This window comes from Rhipicephalus microplus, chromosome 10 (assembly GCF_043290135.1).
Source record: "Rhipicephalus microplus isolate Deutch F79 chromosome 10, USDA_Rmic, whole genome shotgun sequence".
Classification (NCBI taxonomy): Eukaryota; Metazoa; Arthropoda; class Arachnida; order Ixodida; family Ixodidae; genus Rhipicephalus; species Rhipicephalus microplus.
The window spans coordinates 7,659,390-7,680,334 of NC_134709.1; the positions used below are offsets into that span (position 1 = coordinate 7,659,390).

The following is a 20,945-nucleotide window of genomic DNA, read 5'->3' on the forward strand; positions in this document are numbered from 1 at the left end:
CGCACGCGCGTCTGCTTAACTGCTCCATCCTTGCTGTTCATCATATTTCCGCATTTTAAGTACGGAGCACATTAGGGGGTCAGGCTTTCATATGATGTCGTCGACCCTGTAGGCGTAACACTCCATGCGTACAGCATATTGAGAACGAGCTCACGCCAAGGTCTTCTTTTCTTTCAAGCTCACTGACGATGATCAATTATCATAACCAAAGAAAAACAACTACTGCGATTGGCGTAACGCAGGCATAACCACGTATAAAATAAATAGAAAGAGGGAGCAAGCGCGAAATAAAGAGAAAGAGAAAAATGGGAAAAAATAGAAAGAGCAAAATAGAGAAATATATAAAAAAGAAACAAATAGAAAAAAAGAAAAAGTAGAGAAATGAAAATAAGAGGAGGAAAGAAATAGAAAGCTCCTACATTCCCCAGATGACTGAATAATTATTTTTGTTCACCAAAATTTAAAAATTCGTTTTTCCCCATTACAATAACCACCGGTTTAATGGTCGATCCCCCACAGTGGGTACGAGCCAAGACACAAGAACAAGCAAGCAAGCAAGCAAGCAAGCCACCCCACTGTTGGTGTGCGCCACCGTTCGCGGGCGAACAAAAAAGGTTGCCCAGCTCCGCACCTCATTCAGGCTTGCTACTCCTAGTGCGATGCTACCTTAATTATTTTTTTCTTTGAATTATTCCTAAAACGGAGGCGCCTGCCTACCTAACCTAACGTTTCAACGATTCATATTACCTGGCTGGCTGTATGCAATGAAAAATTCACAACCCTTCCGGTGCGTAGCACGCACACTGCCGGCATTCTCTTCCTTTTCGAGGTGTTTTCGCTTTCTCCATAGCGGCGCTGCCTCGTTCATCTTCATTTTGAGCTCGCCGTCCGAGTTACTTTCGTTGAATATTTAGGGGCCTACTTTCTTCTGCCGTCGGCCCGGTCGTAGGTATCGCGAGGCCTGAAAAGCGCCAGGACTTAAAGCGTTCTAGATTCTTCCACGCATTGTTTGCTTTTACGTATACACTGGGCGGCCCCGTCCTTTCACCATCGTTCTGACAATGAAGTTGTGTTCTCGCTCTTCACCATCGTTCGTTCTATTGTGTCTCTGAGCAGCATCACGCTCGTGCTTATTGAGATTAATGAGCAGGCATATGACGTTGCCCTTTGAACTTTGCCGGCTTTCCTCGTGCCCGCTGGAAGTCGTCTGCGGGAGCTCAAGCGATTCAGCGCCGCTAGCTCGTTATGCAGATTGACCTGCTCTGCGGAAGCCTCGTCAACGATAATCCTTTGTGATCTTCATCTGCGCGAGAGAATCTTGAATAAAACTAAAAAAGTGCAAAACGGGGTTCGCACGTTTCAATTCGATCGACACATTAAGCCTCGCTGTTCTTACTGATATTGCTAGCAGCGAGACTTACTTTCCGTGTCACAGCTTCTTTTATATTATTTACCGAGCACCTAGTGCTCGCGCCAATTCAATTCGCGACATGCAGTTGGGTTTCAACACTTATTTTCACTATCGTTCATTATTAAAAACTCAGAGTTCCTCCTGCATACACCTAAGACGACTCGAAGGCAAGAGACATGTTATTCTATTTCTTATCAGTGGTTGTACTCACTCACTCTCACTCACTCTCACGCACCCCAGTGTCAAGCGTTGTCTTCATTTCCTGCGGCGGCTGCATTTCCGATGGAGGCGGAAATGTTGTAGGCCCGTGTGCTCAGATTTGGGTGCACGTTAAAGAACCCCAGATGGTCTAAATTTCCGGAGCCCTCCACTACGGCGTCTCTCATAATCATATAGTGGTTTTGGGACGTTAAACCCCACATATCAATCAATCAATCATGTCTTCATTTCCTTCTGTTGAGGTCGCGCGCTCTCCGGTTTCGTTCACCGCCCAAAGGAGGGCGCTACAACGGCATCACGTGACGTTACGTCAGATGACATCTCGCCAGAGTTCACGACATCGTAATATCGTCACACAGTTCTGCAATCTGTTACGTCCTGATGGCGTCATGTGGTGACGTCATCACGATTTCTGTGCATCACTAGCCCCCGACGCCGCGGGACAGTCGCTCAGATGTTCCGTTTGCTGATTGAGGCATCCAAAACATTCGCCTTATTAGCAGGTGAAGTTTCACGCGCCGCAACCGTGCACGATACGGTGAATCCCGGATGAATGTTGACCAACTAGAGTTCTTCAGCGTGCACCCAAAATCTAAGCACGCGTTTGTTCTTTGCATTTTGCCGCCATCTAAGCGTGGTCGCAGAAGCCCGCACCCTCAGGCTTAGCAGTGCGAGACCTTACGTGCTAAGCTACCTCAGCGGGACATCATTTATCGAGTTAATTTGACGAGAAAACATTCCATGTGCACTCTATTTCAAATGAGTGCCACGGAACACGTCTGGCGTTGCACGTGTGCTGCGAATTTCCGAGGCACCACAATTTCGGGCAGGAGCCCTGACAAAACAGCCCGTCAACTGATGGAAGCTTTTGGTACCTCGTTAAGAGGGGATGCACGCCTGTGCAAGTCAATGGCTAACTTCTATTTAAATGGTACTCAAATGAAGCCCCTTGGTGAACTATATTGTAATCTGCATGGCGTACCGATGTTATTACCGTTGTGACCACGTGAGCCAATGTGTATGTATATTGGCAGGGACGAAAAATGAAGGTAGTTGAAATTTTGCGCCTGTCCTATCTTCTGCGTCTTATTCTAGTTTGCGCACAACTATTTTACATCGCAAAAAAGTATGATAACGTGTATCATGAGTATTGCCCCATTAATATAGTGCGGTTGTAAATTTGACAGCCCCAATCACCATACTGAGCTAAAAAAAAATCAAATGTGTCCAACCTTCGCTTACGGGTGCCAGTGTCCACGAGAGTGAATTTCGCAAGTTTCGAATTGCATCAAGTTCTGACACCTCTGAATACGTTTAAGGCATTACATGAGCAAACGTCCATCACTTATTTAGTCTATTCATCTGGCACTGTCCTCAACCCACTAAAAGCGACCCCCGTTTCCTCCACAGAGCAACGATTTTGTTTTGAAGTGCCATTTCCTTTTCTTTTCACTCTATGTTGACCGAGTTTGCAAAGGCTTTCATCGAGCTCGGGTTTTTACGCTAGCGCGACGTGAATACAGCGGAACTTTGTTACCGGCATCCGTTTTACGGCGCTGTCTGGCACTAAACAAAGGAAAGAAAAAGTTTTTTGAAAGAAATGCAGCTGCGTGTAAATGCAATTTGCATGCAATCGCAAATTCAGCTCAGATCCATCTCAGACGAATTATACCAGACGTGCTTGCTCGTCCCTCCTTCATGCACTGGTTGACTAATTTGCGTTAGAAAGATCAGCTGGATTTCGTGGGCGAGTCTCCTAAGAATGTAGACCAATTAAAAAAAGTATATTCCAGTGATAACGAATACCTTAAATAAAGTTGTGACACCTTTTTTGTGTGTGTGTGTCTAGATTATTTTTTTTCTTTTACGTCGAATCACTACACTTCAAATAAACTTACAGAAAAGCCCCCCCCCCCCCCCCCCCACGTTTTCCTTGCATGTACTATCTGTTACTTTCTCGTAATATTTACAATAACAGCAGAGAAAGGGGTAGCTACGCACTATAGTGGTGTGAAGACTAAGAAACCAGCGGAGCTGGTGGCGTTGCTTTGCATCCTTCCCCTCTTCCTCACTCTCACGTTCGTTTCCCACCCCTTACTATACTATATGTCATACAATACAAGACTACGCTATACTTTACTCTCTCTTCCTTCCTTCACACCTTCTCTACCCTTCCCCACCTCCTTGTTGAACTCGTCGTCGTAACCACTCGGATAGCCGAAGTGGTTACGACGCTCAGGACCGAAGATACGTGGGTTCGAATTCCACCTCACCAAAAAAATATTTTGTTTTACTCATTTGTTCTACTACTTTCATCCCACTTTCCTACCTCCAACGCATTACTAGGTGACGTGAGATGCGGTACAAGGTAGAGGCTCTTCATCATCATCATAATTATTACTATCAGCAGCAGCAGCGGCAGAAGCCCGACTAGGTCAACTGCAGGACAAAGGCCTCTCCCATGTTCCGCCAGTCAACTCGGTCCTGTGCTTGCTGCTGCCACTCTATACCCGCGAGCTTCTTATTCTCATCTGCCCACCTAACCTTCTGTCTCCCCCTAACTAGCTTGCCTTCTCTGGGAATCCAGTCAGTTACCCTTAATGACCAGTGGTTATCCTGTCTACGCGCTACATGTCCAGCTCAAGTCCATTTCCTCTTCTTGATTTCAACTATGATATCCTTAACCCCGATTTGTTTCCTAATCCAGTCTGCTCTCTTCTTGTCTATTAAGGTTACACCTATCATTTGCCTTTCCATCACTCGCTTCATTGTCCTCAATTTAAGCTGAGCGCTCTTTGTAAGCCTCCATGTTTCTTCAGGATGATGATGATGATAATTTTAGTTAACACCTCGCAGCGAACCCCGATCATAAACAGCTTATCTGATAAAATATGAAAGGGGGGGGGGGTGCCATTCGATCCACTTTCTATTTGAGTAACGGGAAGGGAAGATGACCGTATACAATGACAGTGGGCAACGAGACAGCGTGATGTGATAGCATGGTCCTCATATACAAGTTCGGCGCAACTTGCCGATCACAAGAGTCATGGGAGAAGAATGGTTGAAGTCCGTGGATATAATTAGCATGATATGATAGCATATTGGTGCGTGATGCGCGTAGTGAAAGCAGTTCGCTCGTAGAGGGTGAGAGGGTAGGAAAGATATATTCCCCTATCTTTGAAGCAGATAGACGCCTGAAAGAAGTTGAGCACGGTCTTCGCACCGTCTGACACAAAGATAAATAAATAGGGAGACCACAGAAAAGGGGGGGTTACAGTTGCTTCACTGGTGAGCATCCACACCTGCCCGCCTTTCTCGTCCCCGCGAACACAAATGGCCTGATGGGATTGTTCTCTAAACCCACATTTCGTGCACACAGACGTGCCAACAAAATAGTGATGACAAGTTGTCTGCAAATTTTTCTTTTCTTACAAATGTTTCACAATTGCCTCTCGCCGCCCTAGTCTAATCAATTCTCGTACCGCGCTCGAGAAGGGGAGCACGCATGAGAGCGTTCCTTCCTCCCCTCAATGCGAGGTCTTGCATTCCCAATCGGGAAGTAGTCCCCACGGGTCTCCTCGCGCGGGCGTCTACCGTGTTACTGGGCGGATCGATACTGTGTCTAGCAGCACCGCCAACAAGGTCGTTCCCCTTGTCTTCCCGGCACATCACAGGAAGAGGGAAACAACACCTTATTTGGGGAGGCTGCTGCCCATCTTCCGCGCCTGCGTGGACCACTCCCCGAATAGCGGCGCCCCATCGTTGTCGTGGCAACCATCGTGAGACCAGATGGGCGCGGGGGCCATTTTCCCTATTGGGGACGGATAATTCCCTATACTATACCTATGTGTAATGGACCTCGGAGCTGTTTGTGTCACGCTTTCTTTAAAACATTTGTGGCGCAGTTTTCTCGGTTGTCATTTCTTCGAGGCTTGTTTGAGGTGCGATGAGTTCGATCGTGATTACTACACGAAAGTCACAATGTGCTTTGAGTTAGTCGTCTTGGTGATCTAAATACAATGATACGCAAGTCACACCGACTTGATTAGTCACGCAACAAGTACTACTCAGCATAGTTGCAACAGGAGTTCCATAATCGATATTTGTGCGAGCGCATATTGCTCACATTGTACGAAGAGATATCAATACATCGTGTTTGTATAACTGAAATTGTTATCAAAACCACGTGGAGTTATCTCCTCACAAAAGACAAATCATTTGTAGAGAGTCCACCGACGTGGCTTTTGGTTTCTATGAAAGTTATTGCAATTTCTCGGGTGTCAATTAGTGCTGTTAACAAAAAAAAATCACTTGGACGTTTTCAAATCCAAATGTTTCTGCAGGCTACCTGCCGTTGATACGACGGAGTAGCAGTACAGAAAAAAAAAAGCGACTGCTCAACAGGCACGCGTTTCAAGGTTAGCCATTCCCGATCTCCCAAACAGAAGCGCTGCCAACTCTCCCCGTTTCCCTAGATGTGGGGAGTGTGTCCCCCCTCTAGGGAAACCTCCCCCGTAGGGGGGCGGCTCGCGTGATTCACGGCGATCGAAGAGGCTCGCGCGTATACGTTCCCAGGCGACTCGGGCCTCTTCGTGCCTGCGCGCGGTACGAGTGCACGGGGCTCTGCTGCCGCACACCCCGTGTGCTCTGCCTCCATAGCATTCAATGCAAGTGAGCTGTCGTATTCTGGGTACCATTCCCAAGTAAGGTTTCGCCCGAGAATATTCGGACAAGGAAGCTCCGAGAAACAAGCACGGTCTTTCATAATCGTCTGCGCAAGGTGTGTCGTGCGACAACTAGTGTGGCGGTATAGGATCCCTGTGCGTTGTGGCCGAGGGAGGCGGCGGCTACCGATCCCAGCAGCGGCGTTCTTCGGATCAGTGAGGGGTTCGGTGTCATTGCCCTCAGCGACGGGCTCGCTGGCCCCGGGCTTCTCGGGTGAGATCGATCGAGGCAGCCGCATCGCCAGTGCTTCGAGCGGAACCCCGTCGGTTGTATAAGAACTCCCAACACCATGGAGCACCGGTCGGCATTCATCTTTATGGTGAGAATTGTGAGACTACCTTCTAATGAACTTGCGGTAGGCATGATCACTTTGTTAAGGTTTCAGTGGCCAGCTAGGGCACGAACGCGTTAAGAAATAACATAACTTAGTCAACGGTTGAAAACAAGGCAGTTTTTTATTACGAGCCCGAGAGACATATTCTGCAAAGCGGAACACAATTTGTCAAGGATGGATTCAAACTCAGGTACCGAACAAGCACGTCACGATTCTTTTTCATTTACTAGGTTTTGCGAAATCAAGCTTTAATCAAAACAGAGTTAACAGCTCGGCCTTCTATTGTCTAATGATGTGTTCCAGTTTAGCTTACCTTTCCTGCTATGACGTTGGTAAAGTTGGAGTAATTGTTTTCTCTGGCGTCTTTAGAACAGCCTAAATATTTATGGGAATTTAGCAAAAATATTACATTTTTGGATAATGGTGTCAATGCTCTTTACCGCCAATATCACATAATCGGTACTCTGCGATATACCTTTTGATCTCCTTCAAGTACGAGTCACATGAATCGTACTCATATGAGTGATTTCACTCATATGAGTGATTTCTATCAAGTTGGGACTCTTTTTATGAAACACGGGACTCAGACAAGATATGTCCACAGGAGATATCAAGAACTTCCCGTGAAAAACTTCGCGGGGAGAGTTCATGACATTCTTCTCCCAAACTCACGCCTCACATCAATATATATTGAGGTGGCGCATGAACGCCGGTGCGTTGATATATGTGTGAATGTACTCGAGTATAAACGTAAGCGAATATAAGGTTGATGATAATGCTGAAGACGAGTAGGTAGGAGACCTGACAAAACCGACCGCATACTATCCAATTTGAAAGGCCATCCCGTTAGTGACAAGATTTGCCAACCGCACCCTGCTGCATATTTTATTCCCTGGACGCTAACTGTATACGCCTGCGAAGCAGTGTCCCTTTAGGTCACTGTGAGAATGAACAAGAAAATTCAGCATTTTCTCATCGGGACTTTGAGGCGATTTACGGTAGCTCGATTTGCAAGTGTTTACGAACGCTAATCAGGCTCTTTTAAGTATTAGTGTTGCGAATTTACTGTCTTTTGCAATACTTAAAATCCTCGACTCCACAAATGCAAAGATGAATGCCTTATATTATACAAGGGGGCGCAGTGGGAAAAAAAAATCGAAAGGATCATTCGTACAGGGGGTGCGAAACAAAAATCGGCTAGCTCCGCATAAAGGACTAGATGGAAGAGCGAAGCTGATGACATGCAGTGGGATTGAATGAAGTGGAATGAAGTGGGAAGGTACAGGGAATGAAGGGGCATGAAATGGGTGAATGAAGTGGGAGGAGTGGCGGAAAAAGTATAGTGGGCGTAGGGCTGAGTTGTGGTAGTAAGTGATGGGAGGAGTAGTACATATCCGTAGTAAGATTTACTCAATTTCTGAGGGTAAATCTCACTAGAATTTACGACAGCTCCCCAGACATGTAAGCCTTGACTGTGAACGGCTTCGCTGTTAAAAAAAAGGGAGGGGGGCAGAGACATGGTTGTATGGTAATAAATAATGAAGTACAAGTGCCCCTAACTTCCTTACTTGAACGTGATAAAGAGAAGAAAACATGGAGTACATGTAACGAAGGCGAAAAAATAAAAATGAAACCAGATGCGCGTACTGATGAAACAGCGATGCTGTTGGCTTAATAAGAAGGCGTCGCGAATTATTTCAGTTGGTTGAATAAAGTAGAACGTGAATGAAGCGGATTATGAATGAAGCTCGGTTGAATAAAACCATGGAATAAGCACGCTTAATAAAGTGTGATGAAGTGGGAATGAAGTGGGTTAATGAAGTGGGAGCAGTGGTGGTCGTAGTAATGGGCGCAGTGGTGAGCGGTTGTAGTCCCGAGTATACTGGCACATACCTGTTTCCGATTTACGATATCTCCCAGACATCAAAGCCTTGATTGAGAACAGCTTCATGCAGCTTTCAGCACATGCCAGAGACTAGGCTGTGCGTCCCGTACACTGCTCCCTGTGTTCACCTTCTTGTCATGCATTCTGCGGATTAGGTAGGTAGGTAATAAAATTTACTAAGGGTCAAGCGAGAAATTACTCGGGCTTTATTATACATGTTCAATTCCTACTGCAACAGAGAATAATTTGAGATACGCGTAGGTTGTTTGCCATACGTATCGAAACAATTGCGATGAAGGGTCAGATGCTGACAACGCTCACCACGTTCGCCGAGGGTAGTCGGAGCTTTCGGTGAAGCATGTCGGCTTTTAGTAATGATAAGTGCATTGATTTTATTCCAGAGACGACGATATAGTCACGATGGACACGACGGTACACGCCCCGAAAACGTCAACCACTTGGGGTTAACATGCACCTAAATCTAAGTACACGGACCTCTATCAGTTTGCCTCCATGAAAGTGCGACTACCGCGCGGCCGGGGTTCGATCCCGGTGTTGTTGTTTACAGTCCCAGACAAGGAGAGATGGGGTATGGAGGGTTCGAATCCCCCGCACCTTCGCCCCCAACTTTTTTTTTTCAATTTTTATACGCATATTACAGGCACCCTTACAACCACAAGCAAGAACCTACTTAAACAGTGGTTGTATCCCCCCCCCCCCCAACCTCTAAATTTTTTTGGGGAAAAAAATGAGCAGCTCGGCTGCTACGGCGGATATACCTATCGCTATCTATCGCAGTTCAAAAACTTTTTGGGGAAAAAAAATGAGGAGCTCCACTTCTACGCGCATATACTTGTCGCTATCTACCGCAGTTCGAAAACGGTGCGCCATCCCACGCATCATCGGAATCTTCTTTTACCACAGCAGCACTCGTACACATCGCCCGTGCACCGCAGGGCAGACGGCGCGACCACAAAAGACCAGCCGGCCAATGCGCGAGTAGAAGCCTACATTCCAGGCACGCACCACGCGGTTCGGGAAAGGCTTTGGGCCGAGTGTGGTGGCGTACTGGAAGTCCCGGTAATGCGAGCCCGTGCCCTGAATCACGCCCTTAACCAGAATAGAAGGGGACGTCGGCGGATGTCGGACGGCGATTCTGCCTCGGCCGTCGCGCGTGACTCATTCTCTGTGGCAGCCGTGCCTCGTGAGCTTGCCTCAGTGGCGAGTCTCTGTGCGCAGCAGCAGTGAATAAGAGAAGGCGTAGACCGGTGAAGCCTCCCTCTCTTGGTCCTCGGCGATGCTGCCCCCCAGACGGTAATGAACCGTTAGAGGGGAGTGGGTGGTCGTTCGACCCAGCGTCTGTGTTTGTGTGCACGATCGAACAAAAGCTGCCGCTCGGGGAAGCAGTAGCAACGGTGTGGTGTACTCTCTTGGGCCGCAGTTTCTTTAGGGGAATGTATGCTGTACGCTTCGGTGGAGAGGTCTAATGTGGTCACGTCTCTATTTGAGTACTGTTGTGTGCCGAGACCAGAGCGGCTGTTGAGACTCCCACGTGGTGTCGTGCGCAACTAGCTGCCACGTGTGCCGCGAAGCACGCGCCATGCTCATGAATGTGCATATATAACCAACAATTCTAGATAACGAGGATCGATAAATATATGCGGCTTTTCCTTCGAGGACACTGAAGGTGTCCACGAAGGAAAAGGATGCCGTTTCATAGGCGACCACGATTAAATGTTTATCTGTTTTTTTTTAAATAATAAGAAGATTTGGTTATCCAAACAATCATTGCTTTCGGCTACTGCTTTCATTAACAACTTTTCGCGTGTCTCCATTGAGTGCTGTTAATTTTACGTTTGTGTCTGTTGCGAAGCTCACTGTACTGCACAATGTACGCATCCACACTTTGCCACGCATTTCATGTTCTGCGCACGAAGTATTTTAGTTGCGCTTGCAGAAACACGTAAACGCCCCCGGAGTCCCCGATTATACATACTTGTGCTGTTTACTGATCCCGCTAGAAATATGTCGTATATGGGTATTAAAAAAACAATCCCCATTGTTAAAAAACGCAGCCGACTACTTACAATTTTACGACTTCTCGAGATGCAAACACTTGCACCAGAAAGTGATACTGAAAAGAGCGATCACTTAGACTCCCAGATCGACTTGTGATGAGCCGTTAGTCAGCCAAATACGTGGGGAATGGCATACTATTATAATATATATGACTGTTTAAGTCGATCACACACTCTTAATGAACAAGCTCACCGAAAACATTCTATTGGGAAGTAATACAACAAATTTGCAACACGTAAGTTATTGAGCGCCAGCACAACCAAGTTATCGTCTCTGCTGACTCTTGTCGGCGGCCCAAAGAAGTCTGCAGTTGTCCGCACGTACCATGGCGTCTGCCTTGTTACAGCGAAACACTTGGGCGAAGTCGCTGCTCTGTTTGATCGCCTCGTTGCAGGAGTGCTTCGCCGCGTCGGGCTGTTTCGTGGAACACAGTACGTGACACCACGTCACGAAAAATGTCTTCTCCGCGCTGTAGCCGTCAAAGTTCTCCAGTCGCAGGTCTTCTCTTCCGCTTCCCAGCAAGGCTTCGGCACGAAAAGCGCGCCACGAACTTTCCAGCGCGAACGCTCGCGAGACTTGGTCGAGCACTCGCGTTGCGACGTGTTTGTCCGACTCTGCGTGCGAAGCCCTGAGGCAGGTGACGTAATCGGTCAGTAGAGCCGGCAGGACACCTCTGTGGGAAGACATGTACGACGACGTAGCGTTTTTGAACATGGCGTTGGCAGCCGCGGACCCGATTCCTGCGAACTTGACGCTTGCTACGATCCCGTATTCGTAAAGGGGAGGGCTCAGTGAGTGAGGTAGAATGACCATCTTTCGCTTTTGGGAACGGACTTCGACCAACTCTGCTGTCGTCGAGTACGTTGACGAGTAAAAAATTTTGTCTCCATGGAACCGCGTGCGCAGCAGCTGTCGCGTCGCCATCGCACTCACGAAGTTCTCCGCGAAGCTGGCCTCCGACATGATTGGATAATGCTCGTACATCGACGCCATTTTCTCGATCATGCCCTGCGTCACAAAGTCTGCAGCGGGAGGCACTTCCGGTGCGAGCACTGACATTGCTCTTTTACCGTTAGACGCGCCGCCGCCGAAGGAGTCTCGAGCCGCCTTCCAAACGGCGTGGACGACGTGGGTGACGTCGTCTGCGACGTGACCGGGAGTCGAGATCGGTGCCCACGCGACCACACCCATGAGTCGCTCCACCAGCCCGAGACACTGTCGCGGGCGCCGGTCGTACGCGTGCGTCACGTCGCCGTACTCCAATGCCGCCAGATCACCGTGGAACCATGGTCCAAGGTCCTGGACTATCCACCACTCGAGGCAGCGATAAAGAGACGCGTTGCCCATGGAAGCCACCAGGGTACCCAGAACTTTGAGCGCCTGCCAGTGCGTGACGTTCACGCTTCTGACAAGACCAACGTGACGCGTCGTAGCGTCCCACCACTCGCCGATGCTGAAGCCTCCCATTTCCGAGACCATTCTGTCCAGTGAAACGAAGTAGCGTGCTACTGGTTCATCATCGAGGTACGCGTCGTCGATGTCCGGTATGGTTGCCGACTCCAGCGCAACTAATTCGTCAAAGACACTCTTTAGCGGCGACTCGATTCCGAATACGGTACAGTAGACTCTGTAGTAGCTCCAGTATCTCCCGGAGTTTCTCTGCTTGGTCCTCATCTCGAATACAGTCTTCAGCTGGTAAACGGGATCGATGAAAAGTTGGTAGCTACTGGCCTCGTAGCGCAACTCGAAGAATGGAGTGTATCCTTTTTGCGCGGACAGATAAATCAGGGTGTCCAGAAGCTTAGGGTTTCGGCTCTCTCGCGGCCACCGCAGGTTGAAGTCGTCCAAGATCTTCAAAAGCTGCGCCAGTTCATCCTTTCCGCGGCGAACCACAGCCTCGCATGTCTCGTACAGTATGGCGGCTTTCTTGACGGCCGCCTGCGTTCTGCCGTTTGTCGCGGAGAGGTCGCGCAACTTCGAGGCCAGCTGCTGGAGAACGGCGTCGCCCATCACTGTGCGCGTCGAAGCGCCCGCGTTCGCGTGACTCCAGCCACCGCAGGCGAACTCGTAGAAGTCCGTGCACGGCTCGCTTGACTCGTTCACCGAATTCGAAAGACGCATGCCGTATAGCGCACACGTCGGCGAGTTGCACACTGAGAAGCCCGGGTCTACTGCCAACGGCTTGGTGAAGAACGGCAGGACCATTGCCAACACGGCGAATAAAACGACGAAGGCGCCCATGGATCCCATAAAGAAACGGACTCGCCTTCCCAAGGCCTCGATAGCAGCCAGGTCGACATGATCGTCGTCGTCGCCGTCGCAGTCCGGGAATAGTGGACCATTTTGTTGCCGCCTCGTGTTAAAATCTTGCATTGCTTGCGCTGTTGCGAGAAAAATTTCCAGGGGATCACAATGAGTACAGTATCACAAATTGTTTGCAATTCGTCTCAAAGTCTATTTCAATGTGTGCACGTAAAATGTTTACCCACGATATAACGTCAGGTTCCCTCGGAACCATCTGAAGTCGTTGAATGATCTTGTGGGTACCAGCTTCCAAAAAAAATAAAGTGACGCTGATGCGACATGTGCCATTATGACGATTATGCTGATAACAACAACCGTAGTGTGCATAACGTGGAATAAAAGGGGCGTGAAAGACGCCGTGGTACATATATATGCCTAAGGATATGGTGCTGCAGTGCTAACTTGGAGGGCGCAGGTTCGATTACCGGCGACGGCGGCCGCAATTAGATGGAGACTACAATAAACACCTGTGCGTGTCTTCTCGAGGCGTAAATGTACGTTAAAGAGCTCCAGGTGGTCCAAATTAAAGATCCATCACAGTACTTCCCGCCCCTCTCTCCCTTCTCGATTAGGCCTGCTTCATGATATTGTCGCTCTTACAATCGTATGAATTCACCGTATCGCAGCAATATGACAGTTTCTTTACAAATTCTGATGGCAGAACGAGCACACCAGAAGCTGGGTTCTGTACTGATTTGCTAGGCAGTTTCATCGCTGTACGGATCTCCTTAATAAATATAGCTCTATCACGGCCCTTGAGTTCACACCCAGAGGCTGTGGCTGCATGCTACAAAGCGGGTGCAAGACTATAGTTGTTTCATAAAAACCCATTTATTGCCCCATTAAGATTAATTTTTACGCTTACTGGCTGTCTGGAAAGTAGTCTTCTCTGTCGGTTGTAACACCGGAGGACACGACCCAATCGTCTCCGTTGCCATGGCTGCCGTGTCGTCAGGCAAGCGCGTTTTCGGCGATTTTGGAGTATTCGTCGCACGTACACCAAGTGTCACCGCACAAGGCTGGACGTCAACGGCGTAGCCTGTGACGTTATCAGAGGCGCTGCACCGGTTGATATCGACGGGGAACTAAGCACGGCGTCTAAGACGAAAAAAATCTGTGATGCCGCGTCATTGTTCAGCGTGCAAGTCTGCAGAAAGATTTAAACTCGCACTACTGCAAATATTACACGTCATGTTCAAGCAGCAAATCGTTCGATGCTATAATGTAAACCACAGGAAAACGTATAGACGAGCTGTTATAACAAATGGGTATCAATGGTATTCTTGTACAGTCATGAACAATGTGGAATAGAACACTGAAATTACCTTCAAGCGTTCATAGCAGATAAATGCATTATAGGTCAGCATCATATTGTTCATAACTTCGCACATCCGAGCGGAGAGGCACCTCTCGCAAATCAGTATGTCAAACTCATCTCACGAGATCACGACTAATCCTTTGTAAAAAGAAGAGGGAACGAATGAAAGCGTGTAGTTAGAGAAATAATTGTCAATTACAGGCCACGTGTTGCGCTATAATGTCTGGCTCGGGTGTTTTCAAGAGCTCGACTACCGATCTGAAGTGTTTTCTGACCATGTAGAAAAAGTGTTACAGAGATCTCTAAGCAGCGTTTGGCGTTAATTTTTATATTAATCAGGATTGTACTCGTCGGGCTAGCTGCAGTCGCCTGATGGAACCAACAGCACGCGGTGGCACTCGCAAGAAATATTTCTCGGGGCTGACTTTTAAAGACGATAGTCTTCCTTGGGGACCTTCGACGGATAAATTTTGGTCTGTCTGTCTGTCTGTCTGTCTGTCTGTCTGTCTGTCTGTCTGTCTGTCTGTCTGTCTGTTAATTAAACAGCAATTGCGCATGTCTGAGGCGCCATAACAACACTTAGAAGTTTTGTATGTCTGCCTTTATACGAGAAAAAGCACACACAAGTAACTTTAAGGAATGTAGCGTTTATCGCTTACTTTAAAGAAGAAGGAGTTGTAGACAACGCGATCCAAACATGAATTCAAATTAGCTTGGGTTTGTCATCATCCACTAAGAATGTGCAAAGATACGCGGCGTTGTTTGCACGGGATTGAAAAACACCTATAAAATTCGCTGATATCAAACTAGAATACAAATAAGCTACTGCCGCTCACTTGGGTATTCCTACTGGTTAATACAACTATAGGTGAGTCTCCTTGAATACAATACTTCGATCTTCGTTGGTGCTCCAATGCTTCTCCATTTTGGAGGGACAGCCTGCTTTCTGAGAGAATGGCACACGACTTAACAAAGTGCAAACTTATGCCATTAGGTGTATAATTCTTGTTTTTCAAGCAATTCGAAATTGTCTAGCTTCATACGAATTAACCTAAAGAACAATTTTAATGGTGTCCCATCACGACAATATTAACATAAAACCATTTCGAGGAATCGCTTCCGTTTCATCCATCTGGCCTCTGATCTCCAAGCTAAACTGAGGTTCTTATTAAGGTCCGTACCCAGCGGTAACGCAGGGAGTACGACGCTTTGCTGCTGAAAATAAAAATCTGCTAGGCTCGATCTCCGGCCACACTACAATGGTAGGCGACGCGCGATACAGACGAGTTAGGCACCTTGTATGCACTCCAGCTTGTCAAAATAACACCATATTTCTCCATTACTATGTCTCCGTTACTATATCATTCCAAAGCTAGCATCAATCAATCAATCAATCAATCAACAAACCAAGCGGCCCTTCGACAAGTTACGCAGATACGCTGGTGGTTTCTACTTGGACTTAACAAATCAGCTGCACACCACAACCTACGTCAATAGTGCGAAACATTTCTGCAAAGTAAAACTTTCTGAATCGTGAATACTCAACCATGCGGTGTACTTACAAGTTCGGTCTCAAGGCCAGTCCCTGAAACACAGCCAATCCTCGGAACGTCGTCTTCTTCGTCTTCGCCATCGGTTCCGTAAAGCACGTTCTTGCTATCCATGCGCCACCTTATAAAAAATTACACATACCAACGTCTGGATGTACGTCGCACACATTTAGCCATGACAGCAGCACAGTTTCTAAATAATCTCGTCAGCTGCAAACGCATGTATACTGTACTTCACTGCCTAGACATGTTTGTGCCATTTTTATTGAAATATTTGTGAGGAGCGTATAGGTAAAATATAGGTCAATATGTGACCACGGGTGGTGGCTGTGGTTATATACCTCCGCCCTCTCAACGTATTCCCCCCCCCCCCCCCCTCAATGAAATCTTACAATTTCGCATGTGTTGCAACACATGCAAATTGAAACATTTCCTTCCCCCACCCCTTTGTATAAGAAGGTTACAAATCCACCGAAGCACACTTTGCCAAGAATATTTTTCTGTGGCCACTAATGAGTGGAGTGCTGCTTCTTCAATTTCAATTCAATTTCAAAATTTGTTTTAGTGTTTTCTTGTACAAGACACAAGAAACAAAAGGATGTTGGGGCTGAAGGCATATAGCCTGACAGAGGACCCAACACCCTTGTACACAGTTCGTACACCGAAAAATAAAAATAAAAAAAACAGCTTTCGCGGCATCAGTCCTTCATGAACAAAAAAAGCAACAGAGAAAAAATAGCTGCCAAAACATATCATGTTACATTGAATCTGACTGACTGTACAAATCTTGTTACGTAACATACATACTTAAATAACAATCAAGTGCTGCTTCTTTCTTTAGTTGGCCTTATTACACTTGCAAGTTTTTTCGAATATGTTTATGCTTAGACTGGTCAGCGAGTGCCAGTGACAGTTCGAGTGACAGGTCATTCAAAAATCAAGTCGACTCAGAAGTAAACACTGTTTCTCTTTTCCTTCCAGATCGGTGAGTGCTTCTCATGGCCTCTCATGTGGGATCATTATGATGGCTGTCGGTTCCCGATTGTCTGTACAGGTACGTGACAGCCGTCACAAAATCCGCGGGATTGTTCTTTTTTCTTTTCTTTTTCGAAGACGATCATCAAACGTAGCGCTATCAAAATGTACGCCATTCGCGACAGTACAATCGGGTGCGATTCGAAGTGTTATCGCGCGAGCATCGATTAAGAACTACAACAGCGGCACGTCCCACGTTAATCTCCAAGGAGAGTGTCGTATCACAGAATTCCACTCACTGTTTTTTTTTACTTTAACACTTTATTTATTTTTTGCTGTCCCTGCGATCATTCCCGTCTGGGGAAGCTGTTTAAACGACGAAGTGGCAAGCATCAGCTTTGACACATCTTTCCCGGCAGTTTTGTAATCACCAACGGATATAAGATCCTACGATTAATACACTTGATCGCAACGAATGGAACGATCTAAACAGAGAGATATGGCTTAGAGAGTAAGAAAGTCGAAGGGGCAATTTTTGCAGAATGAAAGAGCCAAGAGGCAGAGAAGAAAGCTCAATTTAGATTTTCACATTTCCACAACGTGTCGCTATAGGTATACTGAGACGTTGGCACGCCGAGGCTCGTGCGCTAACCTTCAAATCGCACGCGTCTCCACGCTGCGAAGAATTGAATTTTTGACGGCAATCTGAAATAACAATTCCGAGATTTATTGGTGGCAACTTCATGTTCATAGCGTGCTGACCAAGTTGCAACTTCAGTGGTCTATTACATAATGAGGCAAACTGTACGGGGGAGCCGAGGTTTTCATTAGGCCCATAAGGGCCTAGCTTTGCATGACTTCGTCATTCGCAAACAGAACAAAAACTTACGTTCGCTTTGTATACGTATACCTACTGCTTGGTGCAATATAGGTGAATCGTCGAAACGCGGGATAAGGAGGTCAATCTTCGAAAGTTACAAAACAAACAGGGGCAGAAATAAAAGAAGGCGTTTGCATATTGACAATTTCGCTTGTTTCACTGCTGACTATAATGTTTTGTTTTACTTGTTGTAGATAAGTTATTTTGTGTATATTTTTCAACACGCTCATTGGCAATAGCTGATGCTATCTAGCATTGTCTGATGTTTGTTTAAATAAATGACCAAGTGACTGCTAATGCTGACCAGTGCTTGCAAACTATTAACAATTCTCGGCTGTTGTATTGGATGCACAATGGTAAATGTCCGCCAGTATTAAGTAGCAGTTGGTAATGTTGACTGTTTGTTGTTATAATGTCAGCATCTTTATTTTATCCCACTTCGTTGATTTAGATGCTTTTTTTTCATGTTTGTTGCATCGACGGACAATGCCACGCACAATCGGTGCAGAAACAAATCCTCAGTTAGCTGAAGCCCTACCATAATATCCAACGGCGCATATGAACGGGTACACAAGGAAGAACACGGGAGCTCCAGTTTGGCCCTCAACAGCTCGGATCACGTGACTTGACAGAAACGCCACCTATGACGCCATTCGTAGAGCGGCACGTAGCTGTGAACCCTCATTCTGGCACTATAGTGATGCTGGCAAAATAGTCGGATGTGGCAATGTGTAAGTTACTGTACCCCTATATGACAGGTTAACCACTGACATAGGTGAAATTCGTGCGCTGATAACACACACACACACACACACACACACACACACACACACACACACACACACACACACACACACACACACACACACACACACACACACACACACACACACACACACACACAGAGAGAGAGAGAGAGAGAGAGAGAGAGAGAGAGAGAGAGATATGCCTGCTAAGGATGTCCCAACACTGTGATACAAGCGGAACAAACAGATCTGAAAGTAGGCCATCATTGAACAATGTGGTTTTTCTTGGAATGTGGGCCCGAACGCTGTGAGGTACATGCATTTTCTAAATGCACGCCATCCATAGTATGCAAAGAAAAAAAAAACTTGAGACTACTAGGTAAAATAGGGTTTTCTATAGGATCTCGTCGATATCCTGTTCTCGGACAATACACATTCCCGAATTTTGTTTTAACGAAGGCAAATTTTCGTTTTCGCGATGTTAAGATTGGTGTAGTCCAGGGGACTCAAACAAGGCTTAATTTCCTACTAAATTAAAAATACTCTACCAACATGCGCTGACGTTCTTATCTGAACACACCCCACCAATTAAAAAAGAAATAAAAACTGGTCCCCGAGTTTTCTGTCGCCATTCAGTGACCTTGGTGTTGGGGGGGGGGGGGGGGGCGGAGCCTCAATGAACGACTGGGGCGTGGCAGCACTGTCAAGCGTGAGGTCTGCGGATGTGAGCGTAAATAAAAAAAAACGAAAAACAAAGACAGGGTGTCAGCGCTTTCATTATTCTTTACTTGCTCCTCCGTTGCTATTTGTCTTTTTTCTTTCTTTTCATATCCATGTGTATTTATCGATCTTCGCGAATGTTATCGTTAGACGGCGACGATTTCTTTTTCCTTCTGTGATCACCGGTTTCCCAACTGTGAAGGAATAGGTCGATTCACGCGTGAACCATTTTTTTCTCCTCTCTTAAGCTTCTGGCAATTTCTTTGTTTCTTTTCTTTCTCCACCCTCCCTCTCTCTTTTTTTTCGGCGGCTGGCTCTGCGGTGGCATCCTCTCCGCTTCTCCATGTGCGGCCGCCGTGCAAGGAATGCGCCTGACGTGGCGCCACTCAGGTTCAGGTTACAGGTGTGCTTGTCGCGCTGGTTGCAGTTGCGCTTATAAGGAGGTGGTCGCTCCACTAAGTACTCGTTGTGCAGGTATCAGAACAAGACCATCCTAGCAAATCGGACGCGATAATAAATACATGTAAGGAGTGTCCTGTTATTATTATTAGTATCATCATCATCATCATTATTATTATTATTATTATTATTATTATTATCATCTATTGTTGTAGTAGTTCTAGTGTGAACAGCTTGTGCAGGCTCACATGAAAGCTGTGACCACTTTCACGAAAATACAAGCAATGCTGCCTTCGAGTTGGCCTATGCTGCAAATACTTGGTTAGTTCATCTACTACTGTGATGAACCTACGAAGTTTTGTCTTTCCTCTGTCCCCTTTCCCCGAGCTAAATTTTCGCGCCGAAATCAAGTATGCAACGCAAACCGACCTAACAAATAATCGCACGGCCCTAATGCACCTAGTTAGGACGACTCGAAAGCTATAGCCGTTCTCCAAAAAAAAAAAAAAAAGCTTTCTGAGCACCCAACGTAGTTTTTGCACTGCCTCCAAGATCGGAGCATTTTCAATATATTGCCCTTACCCTGGCTTTGCAGCGCCTCCGGGATGGGGTCACTTCGGACCAAGTGACGATGTCGTGTGATGACGCCACTGCGTTACGTCAGGTCACATGATGCCATTGTTACGTCATGATGCTGACACAAATTTTGGCAATCTGTGATGTCATATGATGACGTCATCGCACGTCGATGTCCTATTGCTTCACTCGTGTTGACGGCGACGGTTGATTAGCGTGTTTGATGAGGCATCTAAGTATACCAGCCCACCCAATGAAAAAGCGTCACAGAAAGGTTTCTATATTAAACGTTTTAGTGCATCTAATTATTTCCTTTAAATAACCCTACTCAGCCATATTTTGCAAGGACTAGTGTAGAGAAAATCAAGGAAAAAATCCACCTTTATGCCTGATAGCTTTACTTAAGAAATATAATAGGCTGTGACGTAAAGTAGCTAACATTAAACAGGGCATTTATCCTCAGATGCAAATAACGTTTTCGGCATCGGGGCATATCGTTGTCACTGCAAACCAGTTTATCGTCACATCGTTTTACGTATAGCCACACTTAAGTAATAAACTTAAATTTAATCTAACCATAGCTCGCTTTTATGGAACGTAAATAGGAGACACCGTGATTTGCCAGATGTCCCATCTGCGGAACACGGAAATGCGCATTTTCGAACCGTGTTCTGCCTCGTGTACAACAAAATTTATTTTCTTACAGACTAAATGTAGCATGTTGTGAACAAGGTCAATATAGAAGAAGGAGTATACCCAAAACGCTCAGTTCCAACTTGCTTCGGAACTTAGTGCGAGCTGGTGCCGCGTTTGTATGTCTCGAC

At 46.6% G+C, this 20,945-nt stretch overlaps 2 protein-coding genes across 4 annotated transcripts in view; one reads left to right on the forward strand and one right to left on the reverse strand.

Moving 5' to 3' along the window:
* LOC119180953 (uncharacterized) overlaps nt 1-20,945 on the forward strand; it is a 311,773-nt gene that overhangs the window by 48,791 nt on the left and 242,037 nt on the right. The gene's annotated exons all lie outside the window — the stretch shown is intronic.
* The window catches only part of LOC142774551 (uncharacterized), a 149,475-nt gene continuing 139,364 nt past the window's right edge, over nt 10,835-20,945 (reverse strand). For 2 of the 3 annotated variants that reach the window (XM_075874977.1, XM_075874976.1), the window contains 2 exons: nt 15,838-15,946; nt 10,835-13,034 (listed from right to left, as the gene is read on the reverse strand). In XM_075874977.1, coding sequence (XP_075731092.1) covers nt 10,918-13,026 — 2,109 coding nt within the window. In that variant the 5' untranslated portion in view covers nt 13,027-13,034; nt 15,838-15,946 and the 3' untranslated portion in view covers nt 10,835-10,917. Of the gene's footprint in view, nt 13,035-13,822; nt 14,123-15,837; nt 15,947-20,945 lie in introns of those variants that run through there. The other variant, XM_075874975.1, reaches the window with a different exon arrangement.